This window comes from Rhipicephalus sanguineus, chromosome 4 (assembly GCF_013339695.2).
Source record: "Rhipicephalus sanguineus isolate Rsan-2018 chromosome 4, BIME_Rsan_1.4, whole genome shotgun sequence".
Taxonomy (NCBI): Eukaryota; Metazoa; Arthropoda; class Arachnida; order Ixodida; family Ixodidae; genus Rhipicephalus; species Rhipicephalus sanguineus.
In genome coordinates, this window is record NC_051179.1 from 205042880 (window position 1) to 205066582 (window position 23703).

A 23703-nucleotide genomic window follows, 5' to 3' on the forward strand; every position below is an offset into this window, starting at 1 on the left:
CCTCAGCTTTCACCCACGAACCGGTTGCAAATATTCCTGTTCCGCTGAATCCCAATTTTCCTCAAATGCTACCAGTTAATATTTCGGCAGAAAGAATCTGCAAGCTGATTGATAACTTAAAGATATTAGTGCCCCTGGGCCTGACAACATATCTGCTAAAATTCTTAAAGGCACAAAAGTAATATCTAGTCGCGTCCTACAAATCATTTTCACGCAGTCTATTTCCAGCGGCCAAATCCCGTCTGAGTGGAAGGTTAGCAGAGTTGTACCAGTTTTCAAGGCAGGAAGCCGCTCCAATACATCTAATTACCGTCCCATCTCGCTAACATGTATTGCATGCAAATTTATTGAACATATAATTTACTCCCACCTGGCAAAACACCTGGACAATAATTCATTTTTCTTCCCGAACCAACACGGATTTCGATCCGGCTTTTCGTGTGAATCTCAACTTGTTGAATTCTCGACTGACTTGCACTTAAACCTAGACTCATCCTTTGCAACCGATGTCATTTACCTCGATTTTTCTAAGGCTTTTGACCGCGTTCCTCACCAGCGTCTCATGACTAAACTGTCTTGCCTTTCAATTGATCCGCTGATATTGTCATGGATTCACTGCTTTTTAACTGATCGTTCCCAGTACACCGTCATCGAAGGCCATCCATCTGCAGCCACTAACGTTATCTCCGGAGTCCCACAGGGCTCTGTCCTTGGCCCGCTTCTATTCCTAATCTTCATCAATGATCTTCCTGCTCAAATTTCATCAACCATTCGTTTGTTTGCGGATGATTGCGTTCTCTACCGGCGTATCTCTACTATTAACGATCAGGAATTGCTGCAGGATGACTTAACCTTAATAACCTTAATTCAAAACTGGTGCTCGACGTGGCTCATGCAATTAAACGTTTCAAAATGTAAGTTTATGCACGTGTCCCGTAAGAAATCTAATCTACACTTCCCATACACGATAAACAATACCGCTCTACAACAGGTGGAATCTTATAGGTATCTCGGCGTAGAAATAACAGATAATCTAAATTGGTCTAAGCACATCACGTCACTTTTTGCAAGCGTTTCTAGATCACTAGGTTTCATCAGACGATCACTCACATTTGCTTTGCCCACAGTTAAACTAATGGCATACGAAACTTTTATACGCACCAAACTTGAATACGCATCCCCTATCTGGAACCCCCATCAAGAGTACCTAATCGAGGCGTTGGAGGCAATACAAAATCGAGCTGCTCGTTTTATAACTTCCAAATATGATTCTAGATTGAGCGTCACTAACATCAAGAGTTCGATTGGTCTAACCCCTTTGGCATCCCGTCGCAAAATAGCAAGTCTTTGCCTTTTGCATAAGCTGTATTATAACTTTCCTCATTTACGCGAGAGCCTAATCCTGCCGCCCATGAGATCATCACGATGTCTGTTTAATTGTCACAGTGTTCAACGCATTCATGGTTCAACTAACGCCTTTAACAAATCATTTCTACCGACCGCCACATCGGATTGGAATGTACTTCCTGACGGTGTTGTTAGTGAGGTAAACTGTGTGAAATTTAAAGATTTATTGTTACAGCACCAGTGTCAGGAGGACGAGTAGTAGCCCTGTTCTTTGCGCGTTTATACCTGCCTTCCCATTTTCATGTTATGTTTTTATTCTTTTTCTTGCTTTCTCCCTCTTACTGTATTTTTTTTCTTGTTTTTCCAACAGTATTTATGTCATGTAACCTTGTGACCCGTGGTTACCTATTGCTACCCCCCCCCTTATGTAATGCCCCATGAGGGGCCCTTAAGGGTAAATAAATGATGATGATGATGATATATGACCAACATTGCTTTTTTTTTTTTGATGAGGGTGGCCAGGAGAACAGCAAGACAAATGCACAACACAACAGCTATGTCCGTAACTCCTGCCGATAGCTCCCAAAGTGGTGACACTAGGCACAGTAAGCACGAATTTGTCAGGATGGCAGATCATGCTCACACCAACAAAACATTTCATCGACATCAATGGCATTTCAAACAGCTGTACCCATTGAAAAGGGTTTTCCAGCATATGGCTGCTGCTGCAGATGACGATGTTAGGTGAAGTTTCAGGGATTTGAAAACAAAACTTTAACGGTCCTTCACAATAACAAAGCATCTTGGTTATTGTGGGATAAAATTACATTATTCTGAAATTTGTAGCACTCAGCTCTTTTTTACGTTGAGGGTACAGACATTCTGGTGAGTTTTTGTAAATTGGAAAATTTTGTAAGTAGATGTTAGCAGTATAAGTATTTCACTTAACAGTTTAACTATTTACAAACACGGTTTCTGCTACTTAGCCCTCTGCAACATTTGCTGGAATGTTTGCCTGGAAGGAAGCAGGCAGGAAGGTGTGCAGCCCTTCTTCAAACAAGGACCACATAGCTGCCCTTCCGCAGACCTCGCCTGATTGCTAAGCACCGGAATGCAACACGTGGGATGCCTGTGTGGCTCCCATCAGTTGCACGTACTCAGCCAGCTGTCTCCGCCAGGCCACAAAGCTCTCCTTCTCCAGGGCATGAAGTTCCTCAGCACTGGTGCTCTCATCCCAAGGAGGCCTGCAACACAAGCCAACATTCTACAGATCAAAACCATGCCTCGCTTCAAGTGAATACTCAATTGTTTTACAAAGGGGTTGTACGCACTTCAAGCAACAGTGCAATAAATGAAATAATAACAATATCTGGGGTTTAACGTCCCAAAACCACGATATGATTACGAGAGACGCCGCTGTGGAGGGCTCCGGAAATTTCGACCACCTGGGGTTCTTTAACGTGCACCTAAATCTAAGTACACGGGCCTCAAACACTTTTGCCTCCATCGAAAATGCGGCTGGGATTCGATCCCGCAACCTTCACGACATAACCACTAGACCACCGTGGCGGGGCTGCAATAAATGAAAGGAAATACTGGGTGTACACACCACACACACAGCGCTGTGTGCACCTTTTCTGTATGTCCTGTCATATATTGCACCGTTGCTTGAAGTGAGCACTGAATGCTCCATAAACTTGGTCTGCACATGTGGGACTGTATTCAGAGATTCATTAAGACATTTGCCTACCGTTTGTTCAAACTCATTGGGAACTACCAAAAAAGCCTGGGGGAAACAATGTTCCAGAGGATCCCTAAGATATTCTTATGAGATGAGAACACCAAAGTGTTTCTTTTGGTCAAGTTGTTGTTAGCTTATGTTATGTTGTCCTTAGCTGAAGCTTATGCAGTGGCGTAAGTCCAGTAAAATTTACAACAGTACAATTTACAGTTGGCCTGTCTGTAGAAGTCCCCGTTGACACTAAAGTATGTTCCCTTGAGGCAGTACTCCAGTAGGCGGCACAGCTCATCGGTGCTCAGGCAGGTTCTTTCACTCAGGAGTTCGTCGTCATTCAAAGCTGCCCGTGCGCAAGACACCGCTAGTGTTATGTGCACGCTGGTGAACAGGGACACGACGTCGAACGAGACGAGGCACTCATCACTGCTCACGGTCACTTCCTTCATGCACTCCACGAAGTGGCTGGCGTTGCGTATGTGGGTTGGTGTTTTTCCCACGAGCGGCGCCAGAGTCCGGTGGAGACCGGTGGAGTCCGGTAGAGACAGGCCTACGGGACCGCGATGGGAGCAGCCGTCTCCGTTACAGCTGCGAACCTCGCAATGGAGCACGTAGAAGAGGCGGCACTGCGTTCCTTTATTGAAAGGCCGAAAGTATTTGTGAGGTATGTGGACGACTGCTTCTGCATCATAAAGAGGACAGCAGTAGACAGCTTCCTCGAACATCTCAACTCCGTCGACCAAGCAATCCAGTTTACGGTGGAAAGAGAACAAGATGGAGCGCTACCGTTCCTCGATGTTTTAGTACGACGACAAGGCGAACGCATGACCTTCTCGGTGTACAGAAAACCAACGCACACCGGCAGGTATTTGCATTTCACCTCGAGTCACCCCACTGCCCACAAAGCTTCCGTGGTGTCGGCACTCTTTTCACGAGCAAGAGCCATCTGCACATCAGAAGGAGAGAGAAAGAGAGAAGAAGAGAGGGTCGTGGCCGAGTTAAGAAAGAACGGATACACGACAGCTTTCATCTGCCGTGTGGCACGCCGCATGTCGAGAGATCAGCTTCCCCACCGCGGAGACGCATCTGCGAACGACACACGTGACCCTCCTCCCACGCTGGCCACCCCACCGGATACAATGGTATCGAAGAAACCAGCCCAACGAGTCGTCATCCCGTATGTTCCGGGAACTAGCGAACAGCTCGCCAGGGTTCTCGGAAAAGCTGGGGTCACGGTGGTTCACAAGCCGGCCTCAACGCTCGCTCGCTTACTACCGCGGCCGAAAGATCGACCATCCCGGGAGCAACACCAGGGCGTGGTCTACAAAGTGTCATGTGCTGACTGTCCAGCGAGCTACATAGGCGAGAGTAGTGCTTCCCGGAAAGAATGCGCCAACACAAAAACGACGTCAGAAAGATGGAAATACAACGCAGTGCCCTTGCAAAGCATTGCGAGAAGCACGACCACAAAATTGACTTCAAGGGCACTTCCATCATCCCACCGGATACAATGGTATCGAAGAAACCAGCCCAACGAGTCGTCATCCCGTATGTTCCGGGAACTAGCGAACAGCTCGCCAGGGTTCTCGGAAAAGTTGGGGTCACGGTGGTTCACAAGCCGGCCTCAACGCTCGCTCGCTTACTACCGCGGCCGAAAGATGGACCATCCCGGGAGCAACACCAGGGCGTGGTCTACAAAGTGTCATGTGCTGACTGTCCAGCGAGCTACATAGGCGAGAGTAAGTGCTTCCCGGAAAGAATGCGCCAACACAAAAACGACGTCAGAAAGATGGAAATACAACGCAGTGCCCTTGCAAAGCATTGCGAGAAGCACGACCACAAAATTGACTTCGAGGGCGCTTCCATCATAGAAACGGAAAGGAATCGGGGAAGGAGGCTCTTACTCGAGTCGTGGCACATCCAGAACACACCTGCGAATGTGAACCGGTCCCTCGGAACAATGCCTCCGATCTACGTGCACGGCCTCCGGAACGTGAGGGAAAGAGAAAGGCGGAGCCAAAAACAAGCTGCGACGAAGCCCCCCTGATCAGCACAGTCACCCCTGAAGAAGAGACCAAGCCGGTCTTGAAACGTCGGGTCTCCTCCAAGAATTTGTGGCTGGAGGTATTTCAACTTCTTAATTCTTCCACCCAGCCAGACAGACTTCTGTCGAAATGTTTACATTTAAGTCTTTACGATGTGTGTGTGATATCATGGCTGTAAAACGGCCTAAAAGAGATATATACAATCAATGGAGGCATGATGAATGTAGTGCGGTGGGCTATGGGCTACAGTTGGTAGAGGTCAAAGATTAAAGTAGGTTAAAAGTATATCGCAAGAGATTATAAGTTTCACTGGCATTCTGTAAACGCGGCACTAATGCCTCAACAAGACCCTTAACCACAAGGGCGTGGAGACACGTGCCTCTTAAAACTGCCGCAGCAGCAGCCTCTCCTGAGAGGCTGCTCTACGGTACAAATTGAGCAAAAACATGCAATGCTTGGCATTCTCTTAAAAAACTTAAAACAGAACCTGTGCTGAATAAAGGATCTGTGCCGAGGAATAAAGCTGGGTGTAGTGGTATCCTTTGTCTAAATGCCAGGGGAAAATGCTTTTTTCTTAGTACGTCAAGTTTGCGGCATTCCAGTAATGCGTGGAGGACCGTTAGTGTCTCACCACATTCACCACAGACGGGGGGGGTCATTTCCAAGGAGCAGGTAAGCGTGCGTACCATATGTATGGCCTATTCTTAGTCGACAGAGAGTGACCTCAGTGCGTCGTTACTTTACTATGAGGAGGCCATTTTCCTATCTGTGGTTTAATTAGGTGGAGCTTGTTAGAAGTCCTGGTATCCCATAATCGCTGCCAGTAGTCCCTCACCTTCCTACGCACGAATGATTTAAGATCTAAAGCAGGAAGACCTATAGAGGGATTCACAGGTTTCGTGCCTATGGAAGTCGCCATGCTGTCAGCAAGTACATTGCCTTCAATGCCCCTGTGCCCGGGGACCCAGCATATTATCACACGTTGTTCTGACAAATAGGCTTTGCACAGGATTGAAAACAGTTCGACAAGAACTGGATTTTTATTTGTTTTTAGTGACTTCAGGGCTTTAACAACACTTAGCGAGTCTGTATAGATAACCGCCTTTTGGAGCCTTGTACTATGGATGTATTTAACAGCAGAAAGGAGTGCGTAAGCCTCAGCTGTAAAAATACTCGTCTCTGGTTGCAGCCTCTCGCATTCAGAGAACGATGGACCCACAGCAGCGTAGGACACGCCTACCTTAGATTTTGATGCGTCCGTAAAAAATGCAGGGCACGAGTATTTTGACTGTAACTCTAGGTAGTGCATTTGAATGTGCATTTCTGGAGTGTGCTTAGTTACCTCCACAAAAGACATGTCACACTCTAATACCTGCCACTGCCACGGTGGCACCGCCCTTGCAGGGCGCATTAACACATGCTCAAGAGGGACATCCATTTCGTCACTTAGGTTCCTCACCCGCAGCGAAAAGGGACGTCTTGCTGCAGGTCGGTTACTATACAATGTGGCCGTGGTCCTATCGTTTATAGTTGTGTAAGTGGGATGCTGTTGATCCGAGTGTACATTAAGGAAATAAGTAAAGCTTAAATATGACCTTTGCATATGGAGCGACCATTCATTAGATTCCACATAAAGGCTCTCCACTGGACTTGTTCTGAATGCGCCAGTAGCCAGCCGGATGCCCAGATGATGCACAGGATCTAGCATCTTCAATGCACTTGGGGCAGCAGAATGATAAATTACAGAACCATAGTCCAAGCGTGTGCGTATGAGGCTTTTGTAAAGTTTCATGAGACATTCTCTATCACTACCCCATGCTGTGTGTGAGAGAATTTTTAGTATGTTCATGGTTTTAAGACATTTATTTTTCAGGTTTTTAATGTGAGATACAAAGGTCAGTTTTGAGTCTAGGATCACACCTAAAAAATTTATGTTCTGCACTCAAAGGTATGCGGTGCCCTTGTAGATGGATATCGGGCTGAGGGGTTGGGCCTCTCTTTCTTGAAAAAGGAACGCAGGAGCTTTTCTGGGGGTTTAGTTTGAACCCATTCTCATTTGCCCAGGCTGACACTTTATTGAGGCCTAACTGTACCTGCCGCTCACATATTGCAAGATTACAGGACTTAAACCCAATCTGAACATCATCTACGTAGACTGAATAAAACATGTTTCGCGGAATGAATGACCGTAGAGAGGTCATTTTTACTATGAAAAGGGTACAGCTTAGCACACCGCCCTGCGGTACACCAGTCTCTTGGGTAAATGGCTTGGACAGAGCATTTCCTACTCTGACGCGGAAGGTACGGTCACTTAGGTAACTTTCTATCACGTTTAGCATGTTACCTCGAATACCAATTTCGGAGAGGTCTTTCAAGATTCCGAATCGCCAGGTAGTGTCATACGCCTTCTCCATATCAAGAAACACGGAGAGGAAAAAACTGTATTGTGGATAAAGGCATCCCGAATGTAGGCCTCAATACGCACGAGATGGTCTGTTGTTGAACGGCCTTCCCTGAAACCGCACTGATACATATCGAGCAGCATATTAGTTTCAAGAAAGTACAACAACCGGCGATTTATCATCTTTTCAAATAGCTTGCAAAGGCAACTTGCCAGAGCTATTGGCCAGTAGCTTGCTGCACAAGATGGATCTTTACCTTCTTTTAGGACGGGGATTACGATAGCCTCTTTCCATGCTAAAGGAATATATCCTGCGGTCCAGATCTTGTTATAGATACTCAAGAGCACCATCTGCGCGTCGGGATGGAGATGTTGTATCATTATGTACATGACTCTGTCAGCTCCGGCCAAGACTTGTGACAACTGTTCAAGGAAGCTCTAAACTCAGCCATGCCAAAGGGACGATTGTACGGTTCGTCTCTACTAGGCTTAAGGTTCAGTGCTTTCTTTTCTGCTATTTCTTTGTGTTTACGGAAACTTGCTGAGTAGTTTGATGAGCTAGACACGCGCTCGAAATGTTCACCGAGCGCCTGGTCTTCAAGGCTGTTGCCTTCGGCGTCAATAAAGGGCAAAGCGCGGAACTGCTTATCTGATAATTTTCTCAGCCTATTCCACGCTTTCACTTCTTGTGTGTATGAGTTTATACTCGAGATATATTTTACCCAGCTCTCTCTTTTAGCATTACGGCGAGTGCGCCTACCCTGGGATTTTACTTGTTTAAAGTTTTCAAGATTTTCCGCCGTTGGATGCTCACGAGCAAGGTCCATGCCTTATTTTGCTTTTTGCACGCATTTCTGCACTCGTCATTCCACCATGGGACGCGCTTTCTTCTTGTGCTACCATTTGTAAGGGGAATGTACTCTAATGCAGCATCAACTATAAATGGCGGTAAAATGAGCAATAGCATCGTGTATGTTAAAATCATTAAAAGCATTTCTAGGCATGTGAGTTATACGAAAAACTTTTCCCAATATGCACATGCTACTTTCCACTGAGGGTTATGTGGTATGGAGTCTTGGTCCGTGGTTTTGAGGCAGACAGGGAAGTGATCGCTGCCGTAAGGGTTCTGAATCACCTCCCAATCTAAGTAGGGTAAAAGAGTGGCTGAGCAGATCGCTAGATCTATAGCAGAGTAGGTATTGTGTGTTGTACTGTAGTATGTCAGTTGTTTTTTATTTAGAAGGCATGTACCAGAGTTCAAGAGATACCGCTCTATCAGGCGGCCCCTCGCATCACACCGACAGTCTCCCCAGAGCGAGTTGTGTGCATTGAAATCTCCTGTCAAGATAAACGGCTCCGGGAGCTGATTAATTAGGCCTTCAAAATCTGCCTTGTCTAGCATTTGATCAGGAGGAATATATAGAGAGCAGATAGTTGTGATCCTATTAAGCAAGATGGCGCGAATGGCCACTGCCTCTAGAGAAGTTTGAAGTTGTAAATTCTGGCTTGCAACTGACTTTACTGCGATAATGGCTACCCCACCTGACGAGGCAAGGCTGTCAGTGCGGTCCTTACGAAAAATGACATGTTGATTTAAAAAGTTTGTGTTTTCAGGCTTGAGGTGTGTCTCCTGTATACAGAGTACTTTAGGATTAAACTTGCTTATTAGTTCTCTAACATCATCTAGGTTGTGTAGAAGGCCTCTAGCATTCCACTGCAGTATCTGTGTAGCCATTATGAGCTAGAGGGGAGAGTACTCTGTATACTAGGATTTATCTTATGTAAGACTTTCTTTTGGAGGAGCTGTTATGCGTTGTTTGCTTGTTGCGGCACGCTCAAGGGAGCGGTGCCGCTCCTTCGACACCAAAGGCGTCGAGGTGACTGGTGTTGTATCCATCGCCTTCCTGGAGGCGCTGGATGAGCGCATTATGCGCGCAGACTGTTGTGGTTTAAGCCTCGACTCGCGAGAGGAGGCCGTTGAGGCCACCGAGCCGCTAGGCTGCTGGCCCTTGTTGGTGGCAGAGCGGCAGCTGCTGCATCCGCGTGGGGGGCTGGGGGCTTAGCCGCTGCAACCCTGCGTGAGGTCTGGGCGGGAGCCACTGTCCGTTGTGACACTGCCCCCTCGCGTGTCGCATCGGCGTATGTAGTGTAGTGAACTATTGAAAACCGTTTCCGTGCTTCCTTGAACGATACATTTTCTTTGACTTTGAACGTTATTATATCCTTTTCCTTTTTCCATGCAGGGCATGATCGAGAGTAAGAAGGGTGCTCACCATCGCAGTTCGCACAGTGAGGCGTGTTGTTGCAGTCGTCAGAGGGGTGATCGTGCTCAGCACACTTTGCACACGTTGGCCGTCCTCGGCAGCTCAGAGATCCGTGGCCATATCTCTGGCACCGGAAACACCGTCTCGGATTAGGTATGTATGCCCTGACACAGATTTTCATGTACCCTGTTTCAATGTGTTCTGGCAGCTTGCTTGAGTCAAATGTGAGGATCAAATGCTTGGTTGGTATTTCTCTGTCATCTCTGCGTATCTTGATCCTTTTAACATCAATCACATTTTGTTCTTTCCATCCGTCCAGTAGTTCGGCCTCACTTAGTGTAATTAAGTTGTCATCTGTCACTACACCACGGACCGTATTCATTGATTTGTGTGCAGTCACAGTTATAGGAATGTCTCCGAATCTCTCAAGGCTGGGGAGTTTCTCATACTGGGCTTTGCAAGAAATCTCAAGAAGTAGATCTCCACTTGACATTTTAGTGATCTTATATCCTGGTCCTAGCTTTTGTTCAAGGTATTTAGCGACAAGAAAAGGTGAAACGCCTCTCGCTGGCATGTCGGTTTGCTCACTGTGTATCACGTGATACCGAGGAAAGTTGTCTTTGTGGTTTGTCAGGAAACTTGCTGTCACTTCGGTGCGCCCTCTTTTGAGAGGGCGATCAGAAAGTGGGGGGAAAGGAGTACCCATTAAATGCTTCATTATTCAGCAGCCATGGTAGCCACCCACCATCGAGCCCAACAAGGGGACGCTACAATGCTTGGTCAACACATGCAGACGCCAGCTATACATAGCTGCTATAACCCAATATAATATATCCAAGGCTGGATATAGTACACAAGGTTAACCCAGGCCGCCTACGAAAACTGGGAAGTAACTGAAGCGAATAGGAGATAGGACAGCGAGGAAGGAGGATAGGAAAGTGAAAGATGAGAGAAGGGGATAGGAAAAGGCGACCGCCGATTTCCCCTGGGTGGGTCAGCCCAGGGGTGCCGTCTACGTGAAGCTGGGGCCAAAGGGGTGTGTTGCCTCCGCCGGGGGGCCTCAAAGGTCCAAACACCCGGCGCCGACTCAACCTCCAGGATCCCCTTTTCCCCGGACACGGCAAAGCCACGCACGGCTAGGCGTGGGAGGGGTCGAAACCCCCCCTTAGCTCGGGTCCGTGGTGTCGCTACACACCAAACGCCTGCTCGCTCAGACGCCCCTGCGGGGGGGAGCCACGCTGTGGAAGAAAAGCAATTTAGGAGTGCACCAACTTGCTTCGCTTTTTCACCAAAATGAGGCGCCACAAGCGGAACCGGTCTAAAGATGTCACAAAGTTTCTGAAGCTGCCCCCACGACCTCCTCTCTGAAGAGAGGAGTACGCCGTGAAACGAGATAAGATCGCGGCGGTCGGCCCACCTGGCACTGGAAAAAAGAATGGGAAGCGTTCGCAAGACGGCTACTGGGCAACCCTGTGGTGCAGTGAAGCAAGCTTTCGAGCCGAGTGGGGCGACACGGCTGCCGGGAGCCAAGAATTGGCGGTTTTTCGGCCTAGTTGATTCACGCGAAAACTCGAAAGGTGGTTTGATGGGTTCTTTTTTGTTGTTGTTGTTGTTGTTCTCGACAAAAAACCTCGCTATATCCGCTGAGTTGCATTTTTTTACTTCGTTAAAAGTGGACTTAAAAGGCATTGAAAATGCGGAAATTGGGACGGGAAATCAAGATCACTTCTTTATAATCGCTATTTCGCTGTAAGTGGGTTCGTTATAAATGGGCCACACTGTACCGCTGCCCCATCATCCACGGATTAGAGGTTGCATTGTTCTTCGTGTAACAAGCACACACAAGACACATCTTTACCTATACCGATGGTCTTTCATCGTTGGATCACATCTGCTTCCGATGGCCTGTACAGAAGTACAAGTTCCAGAAACAAAAGTTGGATACGTCACCGGCTACAAGATTCAAGCAGTGGGCTCCACAGTGAAAATAAATTGCAAGCACATTTTTTAATTTTAATATTGCTTGGTGTACATTTTACTTCCCGCTCATCCTGACAGCCCTGTAGTACGTCTGCGTATGGCATTCAGAGAGGCAGCCCTACTGTGTTCAAGAAATCAATAATGGCTTCCGCAATATTCACTCCTTTTGTTCGGCAGGGCATCCAAGATCTATAAAATCCTCAACTGGACGCAGGTCATCATCAACATAGCGTGCACATATGTATGCTGTCTTCTTCGATGCCAGCAATACCCTGCGTGCCATCAATGATGATAGAGCGTCTGTTGAAATGCCCCTGCTCAGTACTTCTTAAATGGCCTTCGCGAATCAATGAATTGTTTCGTTTGGAAGCTGTGGAGACGTATACATTGTGATGCGTTTCATCAAGCCGTGGATTATGCATTGTTTCACGTGACCTGAGATGCTGGTAGAAGTTTCCTTGTCTGAATGACTGTGGAATGGCAAGCAATATCATGCTTGAAAGACAAATCTCGAAAGGGGACACTTGCAGGGGGTGTCCCCCCCAGCTTGAACACAGGGGTGGGGTGAGGGGGTCAGAATCCCCCTGCACTGCCCATGATTTATGTCACTGCGCTTATGTGCATGCGATCAGCTCAGCCTTGTATTCTCCAGTGTCTGGCCAGTCTATTTTACACGTAGACAAGAGCCTTGTCAGGGCATGTGCTAAGTCTGCAGCCAGTTGCTGGGGCGAGGGCAGCATGTCGTCATTGGATTCCACTCGCGAGTCGTGACGCTTGTCATCCTACAGCTTGGCACTGGCCAGATGGCACTGCTGAAGTTGGCAAACTTCCCACCTGACAAATAACAGCTGCTTTCTTTGCCATAGTGAGTTAGATAATTGACATGTTTTTAATTGGCCTGGATGATGGCATGGATGGTGTGGGAGCCATATTGTACTATGAGTGGACAAGATTGTAGACCAGCAGATCAGGCCTAGCACGCCAAGCTGCAATGTTAGAATGGGAGTGGAGTGTAGCAACCAATCAGCTTTAGCTCAAAAAACAACTGACAATGAAAATGCTGGGCATCAGTGTGACAGAACAAAGACCAAAAGCCAAAAACGACAAAATTTTACCAGAACAAAAATGTAACCGAAAAGTTATCAGGTGGAGCGAAACCAAAATATTTTTTTGCCGGTTCTTGGTCCCAGGGAAACGTTGGCAATCCGGAACAACCGAAGACATGCAACATGAGCATTAACACTTTCCTGTCCGTGGGAAAATAGGCCAATTTTGGGTACTCTAATAAATCATTTTTTCTGCTGCCACAGAATATCATTGATACTCTAATATATGATATGAACTTGTAGAACAAAAAATGCACTTTCTAATGGTATTATATTTAAAGGGGTCATGAAGCACCCCTTGGGCTTGTTGAAAAAACACGTCCTGCGGAAAGCTGACAAGGCTATGAACTGCTCAGCCAAATATTGCAGTCGTGCGCGCCGCCTAAAGGCTACAAGCGGAGCGCAAAGTTGCCGTTTTCTCAGGCGCCCTCTTTTCAAACAGAGGCCAGTTCTCACTCTCGTCAGTTGGCGGGGCGGGGCGTCTGCCGGTTGACGTCAGGGATCTGCTTCTCCGCGTCGCAAGAAACATAGCATCCTTATTGGCCAATAGCCGACATAGATCAAGAGCGGTGCTTGGATCAGATGCGCTTGTTCCCATTGACAATGTGTACAATAGTTGTTGCAGTTAAATAAACAGACTGAAATATGGAAAAATGTTCTTGCAAGTTTTCAAAGAGATGACTCACTTCCGGTAGATGCCAACTGTCGTCTGCTGAACTCAGCGTGCCCGCGCACCTTCGAGCATAACCTAAATTTGGCCACACTGCCTTTTCGGTATTGCAGCTTCTTGTGCCTCGCTTAGTTTTGAATGCCATAAGTGGCCTCAAATCTTACAAAACTTGTGTGTGTGGTTGAGTTCTAATGCCACGAATCTCATGCTGACTTGATCAGTGTGTACACAGATCGAGGTGCAAGCAAGTTCTTAATTAACAGGCCGGAGAGCAGCCCCTCATGAACCAGGAGGGCTGGATTATAGCTGAAGGTTTTAACACTATTATTCTTTTGACAGACAATGCACACGATCACTTAACCTTTGGATAATACACTTCGCGTCAAAGATATCCCGAAGATGGATTCAGCGGTAAGGTCGAAATAATACAACCTGAATTTCACTGTCAACTCACTGAGAGTACTTTTGCTTCCAGTCGTCTTCAAAGAACCATTGGCCTGTGTTTAAGCTTAGGTAAGGCCACTACATAATTTGTGGGGCATCATGCAGGCCAAAGTGAACACCTTCGGCTCCGAATTCTTCAGTTCGAGGTGTCGTGCAGTTATAAAAATGATAAACGTGTGCCCTCTTGAGTGCTTCTCCATGTATTAACAATGCTTCACTCGCCCGAAATTCGTGGATACCAGCATGACAAAGTTATCTTCAGTTGGCCGAACGTATGTGCATACCATGGGTGTATGCTGTGGGGCAATTTTAGTAATTTCTGCCGCGAGCTGCACGCGTCCAGTGGCAGCTAAAGTCCAGTGGCAGCTAAATTCGTGTCAATGTACAGGCACCTCCTCACTCGTGCGCTTTGTAGATTGCAGTTGAAGTTAGTTGAGCTGCGAAGCTTGCAGAGTATGGCTCTTGGACGGAAACATAGGCTTGTGCAATGTTTCCGCTAGAGCGCCCGAGGGCGCTGCAGTTCTGAGTGACGCAGTTGGAAAGGTCCGCAAAATAAAGGGTATGAAAAAAAATCACGCCATATCCACGAAGTGAATGACGATTTAGGAGGTGGCTCGGAGGAGATCGGCAAAACCCATGAGTCTCCCGCAAAAGTCCTCTACCATCATATGAAGACATCACACACGTTGTTATATATATACATATAAACACAGGGTTTGATTATCTTCATATTTGACGAGTTATATACACAATTTAAAATTATATACATATTCATGAAGTATATATACAAGAAATATCTAAGAGCGTCTTATTCTCAATTGTCGACACTTGCAGACACAACGCTCCTAATGTTCTTTCAACTTGAAAACTGCCCTTGAGACGCGCACGACAAAGTGGCCCTAAAAATAGCTGTCCGACGCTCGCCTGGAGAATTAACGCCCAGGCTAGAGGGAAGACACGACGCGCGTAGCGTTCCTCTTCGCGTTCCACGACGCTTTGAATGAATGGGTGCAGGTTACGATGCGGGACTTCACCCCAGCTTAAGAACCTGGCGAGACAGCTCCTAATAGCGATAAATACGGCAATCTAATGTATACCGAAGCAAGTGGCGTCTTTTCATGGTGTCCGACAACATAAAACTGTACGGTACATAATCTTTCAGTACGCAAAAGTGCTCACTCCTGATGGCAGCGCCACTGCAAACTCGGCGGCGCTAAGGAATCGCCAGAGTGGCGCACTAGCTTTTTAGAAGGTTTGAGCGCCATCTTGTTCATCCTCGTCTCGGTTGTTTACTTGATCGGTGCAGGATGCGTGGTCGACCGCGCTTGAGACAGTTAGTACATTGGTTCTCGATGCTTCAGGATGCCAACCTGCTGTGCCAGTGGCACCAACCACCGGTACAACAGCAGAAAGAAGAGGTTTTCACTACAGCGAGTAAAATCTGTAGCTTCCCCGAGGACACACTAGAGGCGTTGCTGCAGCTGCTAGGAGAGGAGGCAGAGGCGAACGGACGCAGTTGGCGCTACTTTATATTTTTCAGGGACTTTAGTGGCAGCAGCGTGTTCTGAGCTGTTCTAAGACCGCCTGTGTTGCATTGTAGGGGTCTGGGTCAGCCGTCGCACAGAACCCCTTAGAGACAAGGACGAGACACTGAGCTACACGTCTTTATCATTCCAAGACTCGGCCGTGACTCACTATCAACGTCCACTGAGCGCGAGCCGCGAGCGTGTCCGTGTCCATTGTTCTCTTCTACCATCGGCACGCTCGCGACTGTCGCTCTCATAGCATATAAAAGTTACACACGCAGACGACACAGTTACAAGGATATTGTAACATGCCAACGTTAAGTGCACTAAAAGCGCGAATACTGTCGCGAGCTGCAGGCAGGGGCAACAGCGCCTTCTGAGCAGCTGAACGATAATCTATTTCCGCAATTAGTACTTATTTGCAATTCGCACTTTAGCGTGACAAATACTGGTTCTCTATAACTGATATTTTGTATTTAGTTGCTTTCGTACTCGTAGACTACCTACTATCTTACTAATTAACCATTATTATTAAGCGTCACACCACCGCGTTAAAGCGAATGCCAAAAGCCTGCCCCGGTGTCAAGCTAATCTGGTAACGTTGGTCAAGCACAACATCCACAAATTTCCCAGTGACATGTCTCCCACAAAATACAAAAAGTTAATGCACTTGCACTTCTTCCTTGTGAACGTCCATGCGTACTTGGCATTCCCCGTGCACAGATGACGCAGAACGAATAAAAAAAAAAAAATGTATTACAGTCCTCCTCAATGAAACAGCTGTTCTCCAGAAAATATTGGCTCGCTTGAATTGCTAGTATATTCTAATCGCAGCAGCAGACAGGTTGGCTTGTTCACAATTCAGAATGTTACATACATAACACAGAAACACGAGGACTATAGCAAACAGGTACAAAACTGGAAAAACTCAGTCATATGTGCAATCCCGCGTCCACCTGCACATTATGTTGAAGTTCACTTATACAACAGGCATGCTACGCTTGATGGAATATCACCCAACCCACGTTAGAACACAGTGATTACTCGTTGCCTACCTGCCTGTCACCTATTTCTCTTCCACAATGTGTTCTAATGCGTAAATCATCTGTTCTACTTGTTTGGTAATGAAACACAGGCTGTTACATTGAGCGAGCAGTGTTTCACCAATTTGTATTGCATGCTGAAGTTCATTTCTTCCATTTGCATGCACGACAAATAGTCATACCTCAACTGATACAAGCAACAGTGTTTGCACTATTTTATTGGAATCAGAACAGAAGCAGTCCTCATGTCAGTGTAAGCATATGTACATTTCCATTTTTGTGCACAGAACCTGCACCCAATACTGAACACATGGAACAACATATGCAGCACAGCCCAAGCACTATATATAAATCGCAGCAGTAAAGCAACATGAAAGTAGTGTGTAAAACCTCCTCATAATGCATATTGATATGTGCACTTCACAGTGCCAGTATCTAAGCTCAATCAAAAGAAATGGGATGCACAAGGAACTTGGTGTCAGCAACTAAATGAAGGCAACTAAATTAGTACAATAAGGCTAGCTCTACTTTTGCGAAATATGCAAACATGCAGATAGGCATGTTCTAGTTTTTCTATTGCATTAGTTTGCACTATGGCTTCAAAACATGTCGCACATGAACATACACTTGAGTTTTCCTGCAAAAAAAGTCTAAAACTGATTGTAGATCCACTTACCACAATTTATAAAAGCATTCAGCAACGCCCACAAAATGACAACGCTGCCTTCATATATTGCTGCACATATTTGCTCACAGATATTTGAAAACTAACATAAATTTCTGGAATTATGCTTGGGAACTTGTCGGTGTTATCACATGACTACAATGTACCAATACTTCTATTATGCATAATTAGTACATCTATGTTTACAACATATCCATGCCAGCTAGTGCCATCTGCAACTTAAAGTTCTTCATATTTAATTCCTCACTTCATGGCTTATGCATAATTACCACATTGAAAATTAAGCCCAGCATTATGGCTTCAAGATGAACTTGAAATTAGGCAATAATGTGCCCAAAATTAAAAATTTCCTATAAATAATGGCTGATGGCAGCTACTATAGTCCTCCATAAAGAAAGCGACAGAATCCCAATAAAGAAGGGCGTACGGAAGGGAGACACGATCTCTCCAATGCTATTCACCGCGTGTTTACAGGAGGTTTTCAGGGCCCTAGATTGGGAAGAATTATGGATAAGAGTTAATGGAGAGTATCTCAGTAACCTGCGATTCGCTGATGACATTTTCATTGATGAGTAACGCGGGAGACGAATTACAGCGCATGATTACTGAACTGGATACGGAAAGCAGAAGAGTAGGTCTGAAAATTAATATGCAAAAAACTAAAGTAATGTGGAACAATCTTGGCAGAGAACAGCGCTTTGCGATAGGTGGCGATACACTGGAAGTTGTAAAGGAGTACGCCTACTTAGGACAGGTAGTAACCGCGGAGCCGAACCATGAGAGTGAAATAACCAGAAGAATAAGGATGGGATGGGGCTCATTCGGCAAGCATTATCAAATCATGAATGGTAGTCTACCACTATCCCTCAAGAGGAAGGTATATAACAGCTGCATCTTACCGGTACTTACCTACGGAGCAGAAACCTGGAGACTTACAAAGAGGGTTCAACTTAAATTGAGGACGACGCAGCGAGCGATGGAAAGGAAAATGATAGGTGTAACCTTAAGAGACAGGAAGAGAGCAGAGTGGGTCAGGGAACAAACGGGGGTTAAGGATATCATAGTTGAAATCAAAAAGAAGAAATGGATATGGGCTGGGCACGTAGCAAGTCGGCAGGATAACCGGTGGTCATTAAGGGTAACTGACTGGATTCCAAGAGATGGCAAACGCGTGAGGGGGAGACAGAAAATTAGGTGGGTAGATGAGATTAAGAAGTTTGTAGGTATAACGTGGCAACAGAAAGCACAGGACCGGGTTGATTGGCGGAACATGGGAGAGGCTGATGATGATGATGATGATCCCCGTGATGCAGTGGCCACTGTCGCTGAGCGTTTAAAGAAATCCATTGTTAAGTCCGAGTATGGTTGCAGAAAGCGATAGGAAGAAACGTGTCATCGGTATACTGTACATTCATTGCGTATCTCACAGGCTAAAGACAGTAGGAAGTAGATATGGCGTTAATGTTGTTTTCACGGCTGCCAATAAGCTAGGTAAGACTAAAACGCGTTCTTGGGCTAGTTGGTGCATGGTCTGACAAAAATTTGGAGGCACAAAGGAACAAGGACAAGAAATGACAGGACTGGTGCCAAACTAACAACTGTTTTATTGGAAAGAACATTGCATTCCAGGTAGCTTCACACACATGCGCGAGTCACATTGACAATCACAGTAACAGAATGACAACCTACTTTGAGTTATCAAAACTTGTCTAAAAAGTGCAATTCGTTGCGATATAAATTCAAGGAAGGCACACTAACACATTGGGCACCCTTATTTATGCAAAAAGGCTCCAACAATTCTCTGGCCACCTGGTTTCGACTTTTTCCAAGCACCCTGGTTTCGAAAAACCGGGGCGCGCATGCGCAGGACTTGCAGTGCGAAGGCAAGTGTAAACCAGATACACTGTTAAGGGAGCTTCATGTTCCTTTAATCGAATATTTAAACATCGACCAGTCTGGCCGATGTATGTCCTACCACAGCTGAGGGGTATTTCGTAAACCACCCCAACTACGCATGGGCAATACGGTTTTACATGCTCTATGTCACAGGCGGCCTTATTGTTTTTCTCAGACATACGGGCGCATAGCCGCGAGAGCTTGTTAGGGGCGGAAAACACCACGGGAGTGTCTGCCCACAACCTTCTTCAGGTTGTGGGCGACCTTATGAATATAGGGTATAATTTTGGCCTTTTCTTGTGCTGATTGGGTTCCGCCCTTTTTCGCATGCCTTTCAATTTCTTGAGCAAGCTCTCCGAAACACTAGTTATGACTGAGGACGGAAAACCAGCTGATTGCAGACGCGACACCTGATAGTCAAAACTGTGGACCATCATGTGTTCGCAAGATCTGCTTAGCGCGGAGTGCAGGCACATTGTCGCTATGCCTCTCTTAACATTTTTAGAGTGCGCCGATGAAAAATTAAGCAACTCCTTTTTAGCACGAGGACGATATGACCAGCACGTGAAGTTATCGTTAAAGCTTCTGATACCTAGGAATTGCAGTTCCTTATTATTGGATTCCTCGTAAGTAAAAGTCAGGCTCCTTCCATGGGATTTAAAAACGGTTAAAACTTTGTCCAAGTTGTCCGTTACATTAAAAACTTTGTCCGGTACCACATTCTGAACTGCTTCCTTGCGTCAGAAGTTGCATTGAGAAGAACGGAGTGGTCTCGTTTCAGAATGTTTGCGGAATTTCTGTAGAAGATTTTATGTCACTTTTGGAATTTTATCTTAATAGTACCGTGGTTTCTTATAATGACAAGCTTTTTGTACAGAGGAAAGGCATATGCATCGGCTCGTGTGTAGCGCCGGTGCTATGCAACATTTTCTTGTCGTCCATTGACTCAGTTTTGAATGAAGCTATTGACTCTAAAGATTTTAAGATATTTCGATACGTCGATGACTTCCTGGTGATTTTGAACTCTACTAACCAATTGAGTTACAGTACTGCCTTGGACAAAGTTTTAACCGTTTTTAAATCCCATGGAAGGAGCCTGACTTTTACTTACGAGGAATCCAATAATAAGGAACTGCAATTCCTAGGTATCAGAAGCTTTAACGATAACTTCACGTGCTGGTCATATCGTCCTCGTGCTAAAAAGGAGTTGCTTAATTTTTCATCGGCGCACTCTAAAAATGTTAAGAGAGGCATAGCGACAATGTGCCTGCACTCCGCGCTAAGCAGATCTTGCGAACACATGATGGTCCACAGTTTTGACTATCAGGTGTCGCGTCTGCAATCAGCTGGTTTTCCGTCCTCAGTCATAACTAGTGTTTCGGAGAGCTTGCTCAAGAAATTGAAAGGCATGCGAAAAAGGGCGGAACCCAATCAGCACAAGAAAAGGCCGAAATTATACCCTATATTCATAAGGTCGCCCACAACCTGAAGAAGGTTGTGGGCAGACACTCCCGTGGTGTTTTCCGCCCCTAACAAGCTCTCGCGGCTATGCGCCCGTATGTCTGAGAAAAACAATAAGGCCGCCTGTGACATAGAGCATGTAAAACCGTATTGCCCATGCGTAGTTGGGGTGGTTTACGAAATACCCCTCAGCTGTGGTAGGACATACATCGGCCAGACTGGTCGATGTTTAAATATTCGATTAAAGGAACATGAAGCTCCCTTAACAGTGTATCTGGTTTACACTTGCCTTCGCACTGCAAGTCCTGCGCATGCGCGCCGCGGTTTTTCGAAACCAGGGTGCTTGGAAAAAGTCGAAACCAGGTGGCCAGAGAATTGTTGGAGGCTTTTTGCATAAATAAGGGTGCCCAATGTGTTAGTGTGCCTTCCTTGAATTTATATCGCAACGAATTGCACTTTTTAGACAAGTTTTGATAACTCAAAGTAGGTTGTCATTCTGTTACTGTGATTGTCAATGTGACTCGCGCATGCGTGTGAAGCTACCTGGAATGCAATGTTCTTTCCAATAAAACAGTTGTTAGTTTGGCACCAGTCCTGTCATTTTTTGTCCTTGTTCCTTTGTGCCTCCAAATTTTTGTCAGCTAGGTAAGATATGTGCCGCTGTGCAGAGGAAGAATGAGCAAGTACAAGACAAGAGGTGAACCGATATTTGTTTCGTAAAACACACAAATAAATTCACTGATTGCCGTGTAAGTGTGGTGTATAAGGTTCCTTTCAGCTGCGGCCGCTTCTACGTAGGACAGACTGCATTAACCAGAGATTGCTGGAACATAAAAGATCAGTAACCGCAGGCTCACCTTCTAATCTATCGTTACATTGTCAAGATTGTAAGTGCACGCCAAAATTCAATGAATGCGCAGTTTTGTACCAACATGGGAATGAAGAAACGCGTCTGATGATTGAGGCACGGCATATCGAGAATAGTGGTAGCGCTTACGTGAGCCAACCGTCGATTAACTTGCATAAAGATGAAATCAAATGCCTTAGCAGTTATCTTTAGCGTAGGCCCCCACGCGTGCCGGATTGATAGGTTCGCCTATTGCATGGGCATGTGCAGATAAGTTTTCGTGCCTTCTTTCTTTTCCACCGTTGTGCATCTATTCAGTTGTCACTCGGCATTTGTGATGTCCTGACTTCTTTCTTGTGTCTGTGTTTGCACACCCCGTCTTTTTAGAACGAATATATCCACGTACTGTTCACAGTAATTCATGGACTCAATCAAATAGAAGACCATCGTTCAAAAACTTGTAAATGCACCAAGCATTACTTTTCCCTGGCTTAGTCCCTAACAGTTAAAAGCTATTTAACTGAACTTAACGTAATGCCGCAGTATGGTCTAGTAACAGTTAAACTTTGTTATGCAATATGAGCCAGTCTGAATGTTTGGCAAGGTTTCACATAGCAACTACTTCAACTATATAGCACTTGCCAGTATGCTCCAATGACCACTCGAAATAACAGTGGTAACTTAAATATAGTTTGGAAGCAGTTCAGCCTTCTTTTTCTCTGGAAGACCACAAGAATGACGTCTTGGCGCAAATTATGAGATTTTTGCAAACATGTAACACAATCTAGCAAGTTTCACCTCTTGGCGCAGTTTTGCACAATTGGCGCAGCTATCACATTACTGATGAATAAATAGGTCCCACTACTTGCCATTTACAGGGGTGAGACAGCTGAAATTGCATTGGCAGCAGTTTCTGGAGCAGAATAATTTCGATTTTGGAGCAGAAGAACCTTGATTTGGAGCAGTTTGTGGCATTTCATATCTCATCTTGCAAGTATGCAAGTGCGTATATGCGAAGGCAACGTGTTTAATAAAACGGGTAGGCTTTCAGAAGGTTATCAGTGTGGGATTCTTTCAGGGCCTCAAAGGAAGAGAAAGGACATAAATTATACGGAATCACTCATGTTTTCGATGTGACAGAAAGACGTTTGTGGTGTCCTGACCTCTTTCTTGTGTCCGTGTTTGCACGCCCTGTCTCTTTTTAGAATGAATACGTACCAACTAGCTCAGCTCTCTGTTATTCTAAGAAAACACGGATGTGTGACAGAATGTTTCCAATGGGTGATTCGTGCAGCAAGCCAGCGTAAACCTGGAAGCATAGGCCGTCACCATCGATGTTTGTATGCATTCTTTCTTGTAATTTTGCCTGCTTATTGTTGAGTAAACGATGACATTGGTGTCTGACCTGTGTTAAACAACCCCTTGCGATGGGCGCAAGTAAAAACGTACGTTCACCGAACTGCACGCGTTGCATTTAGTAATGCGTGGCAGTTCCACAAAGTTTTCTGTGCTGTATTTCAGCTTCGTTCTTAGACATTGCTCGAGCTGCATGAGTCACTGTGTAACTTTGTCATGTGCTAGCATTGCACGTGATATCTTAGCTGTCATGTAGCGCAACAGAATGGTGTGGTACAGCCTCGCTTCGCTACAGTGCTGTTAAGGGAAACTGCAGTACAAGGGGAATCAATTTTTAAATTCTCGTGGTCCCCGACACATTCTCCCACGCATCCGGGGCTTCTTCCTTACTGTTCCTGTTTATGAACTGTGAAGTCAGCGAACTATGCTGCTAGACGAACTGCGGTACGGTGGAAAAACAGCAGCAGCATACGAGGGAGAATTGCTGGATCTGTCGACGGCTTTCCGCCAACGAAATGCTGAGTGCAGACTCGAGATCACTTTGCAGGCTGCCACTCGGTTCCGTCAACACTGTGAAAATATCAGTTAACCTGCATGGAGCGTAAATTCACAGCGAACTAGCTACAGCATGTACTTCACGGACAGGCCCGGGATCACTTGCTTTGCGCGGTGTACGCTAATCCAGCATTCCTGTTGGTTTCTGAAGGGTGGTCACGGCAGAAAACTGAAAAACTTTGTTCCAGGTGGGTAGTTCTACAAGTTACTGGCACAGTTTACGACACAGTAATTCATACGCCACATTGCAAAGCACAGCTAATAACCTGGCACAGCTCCACTCATGGGTCGGCTGCTGCACAGAGCACCTGTGAGTCCCTTTCGTTCATGCCTGCACCGTGG

The 23703-nt window shown here is 45.9% G+C and overlaps 1 protein-coding gene across 1 annotated transcript in view; it reads right to left on the reverse strand.

Moving 5' to 3' along the window:
* LOC125758182 (large subunit GTPase 1 homolog) overlaps positions 1 to 23703 on the reverse strand; it is a gene marked incomplete in the record, with an annotated part of 595829 nt that overhangs the window by 425623 nt on the left and 146503 nt on the right. The window contains 1 exon segment of the mRNA XM_049415032.1: positions 2505 to 2591. Within this exon segment, the coding sequence (XP_049270989.1) occupies positions 2505 to 2591 (87 nt within the window).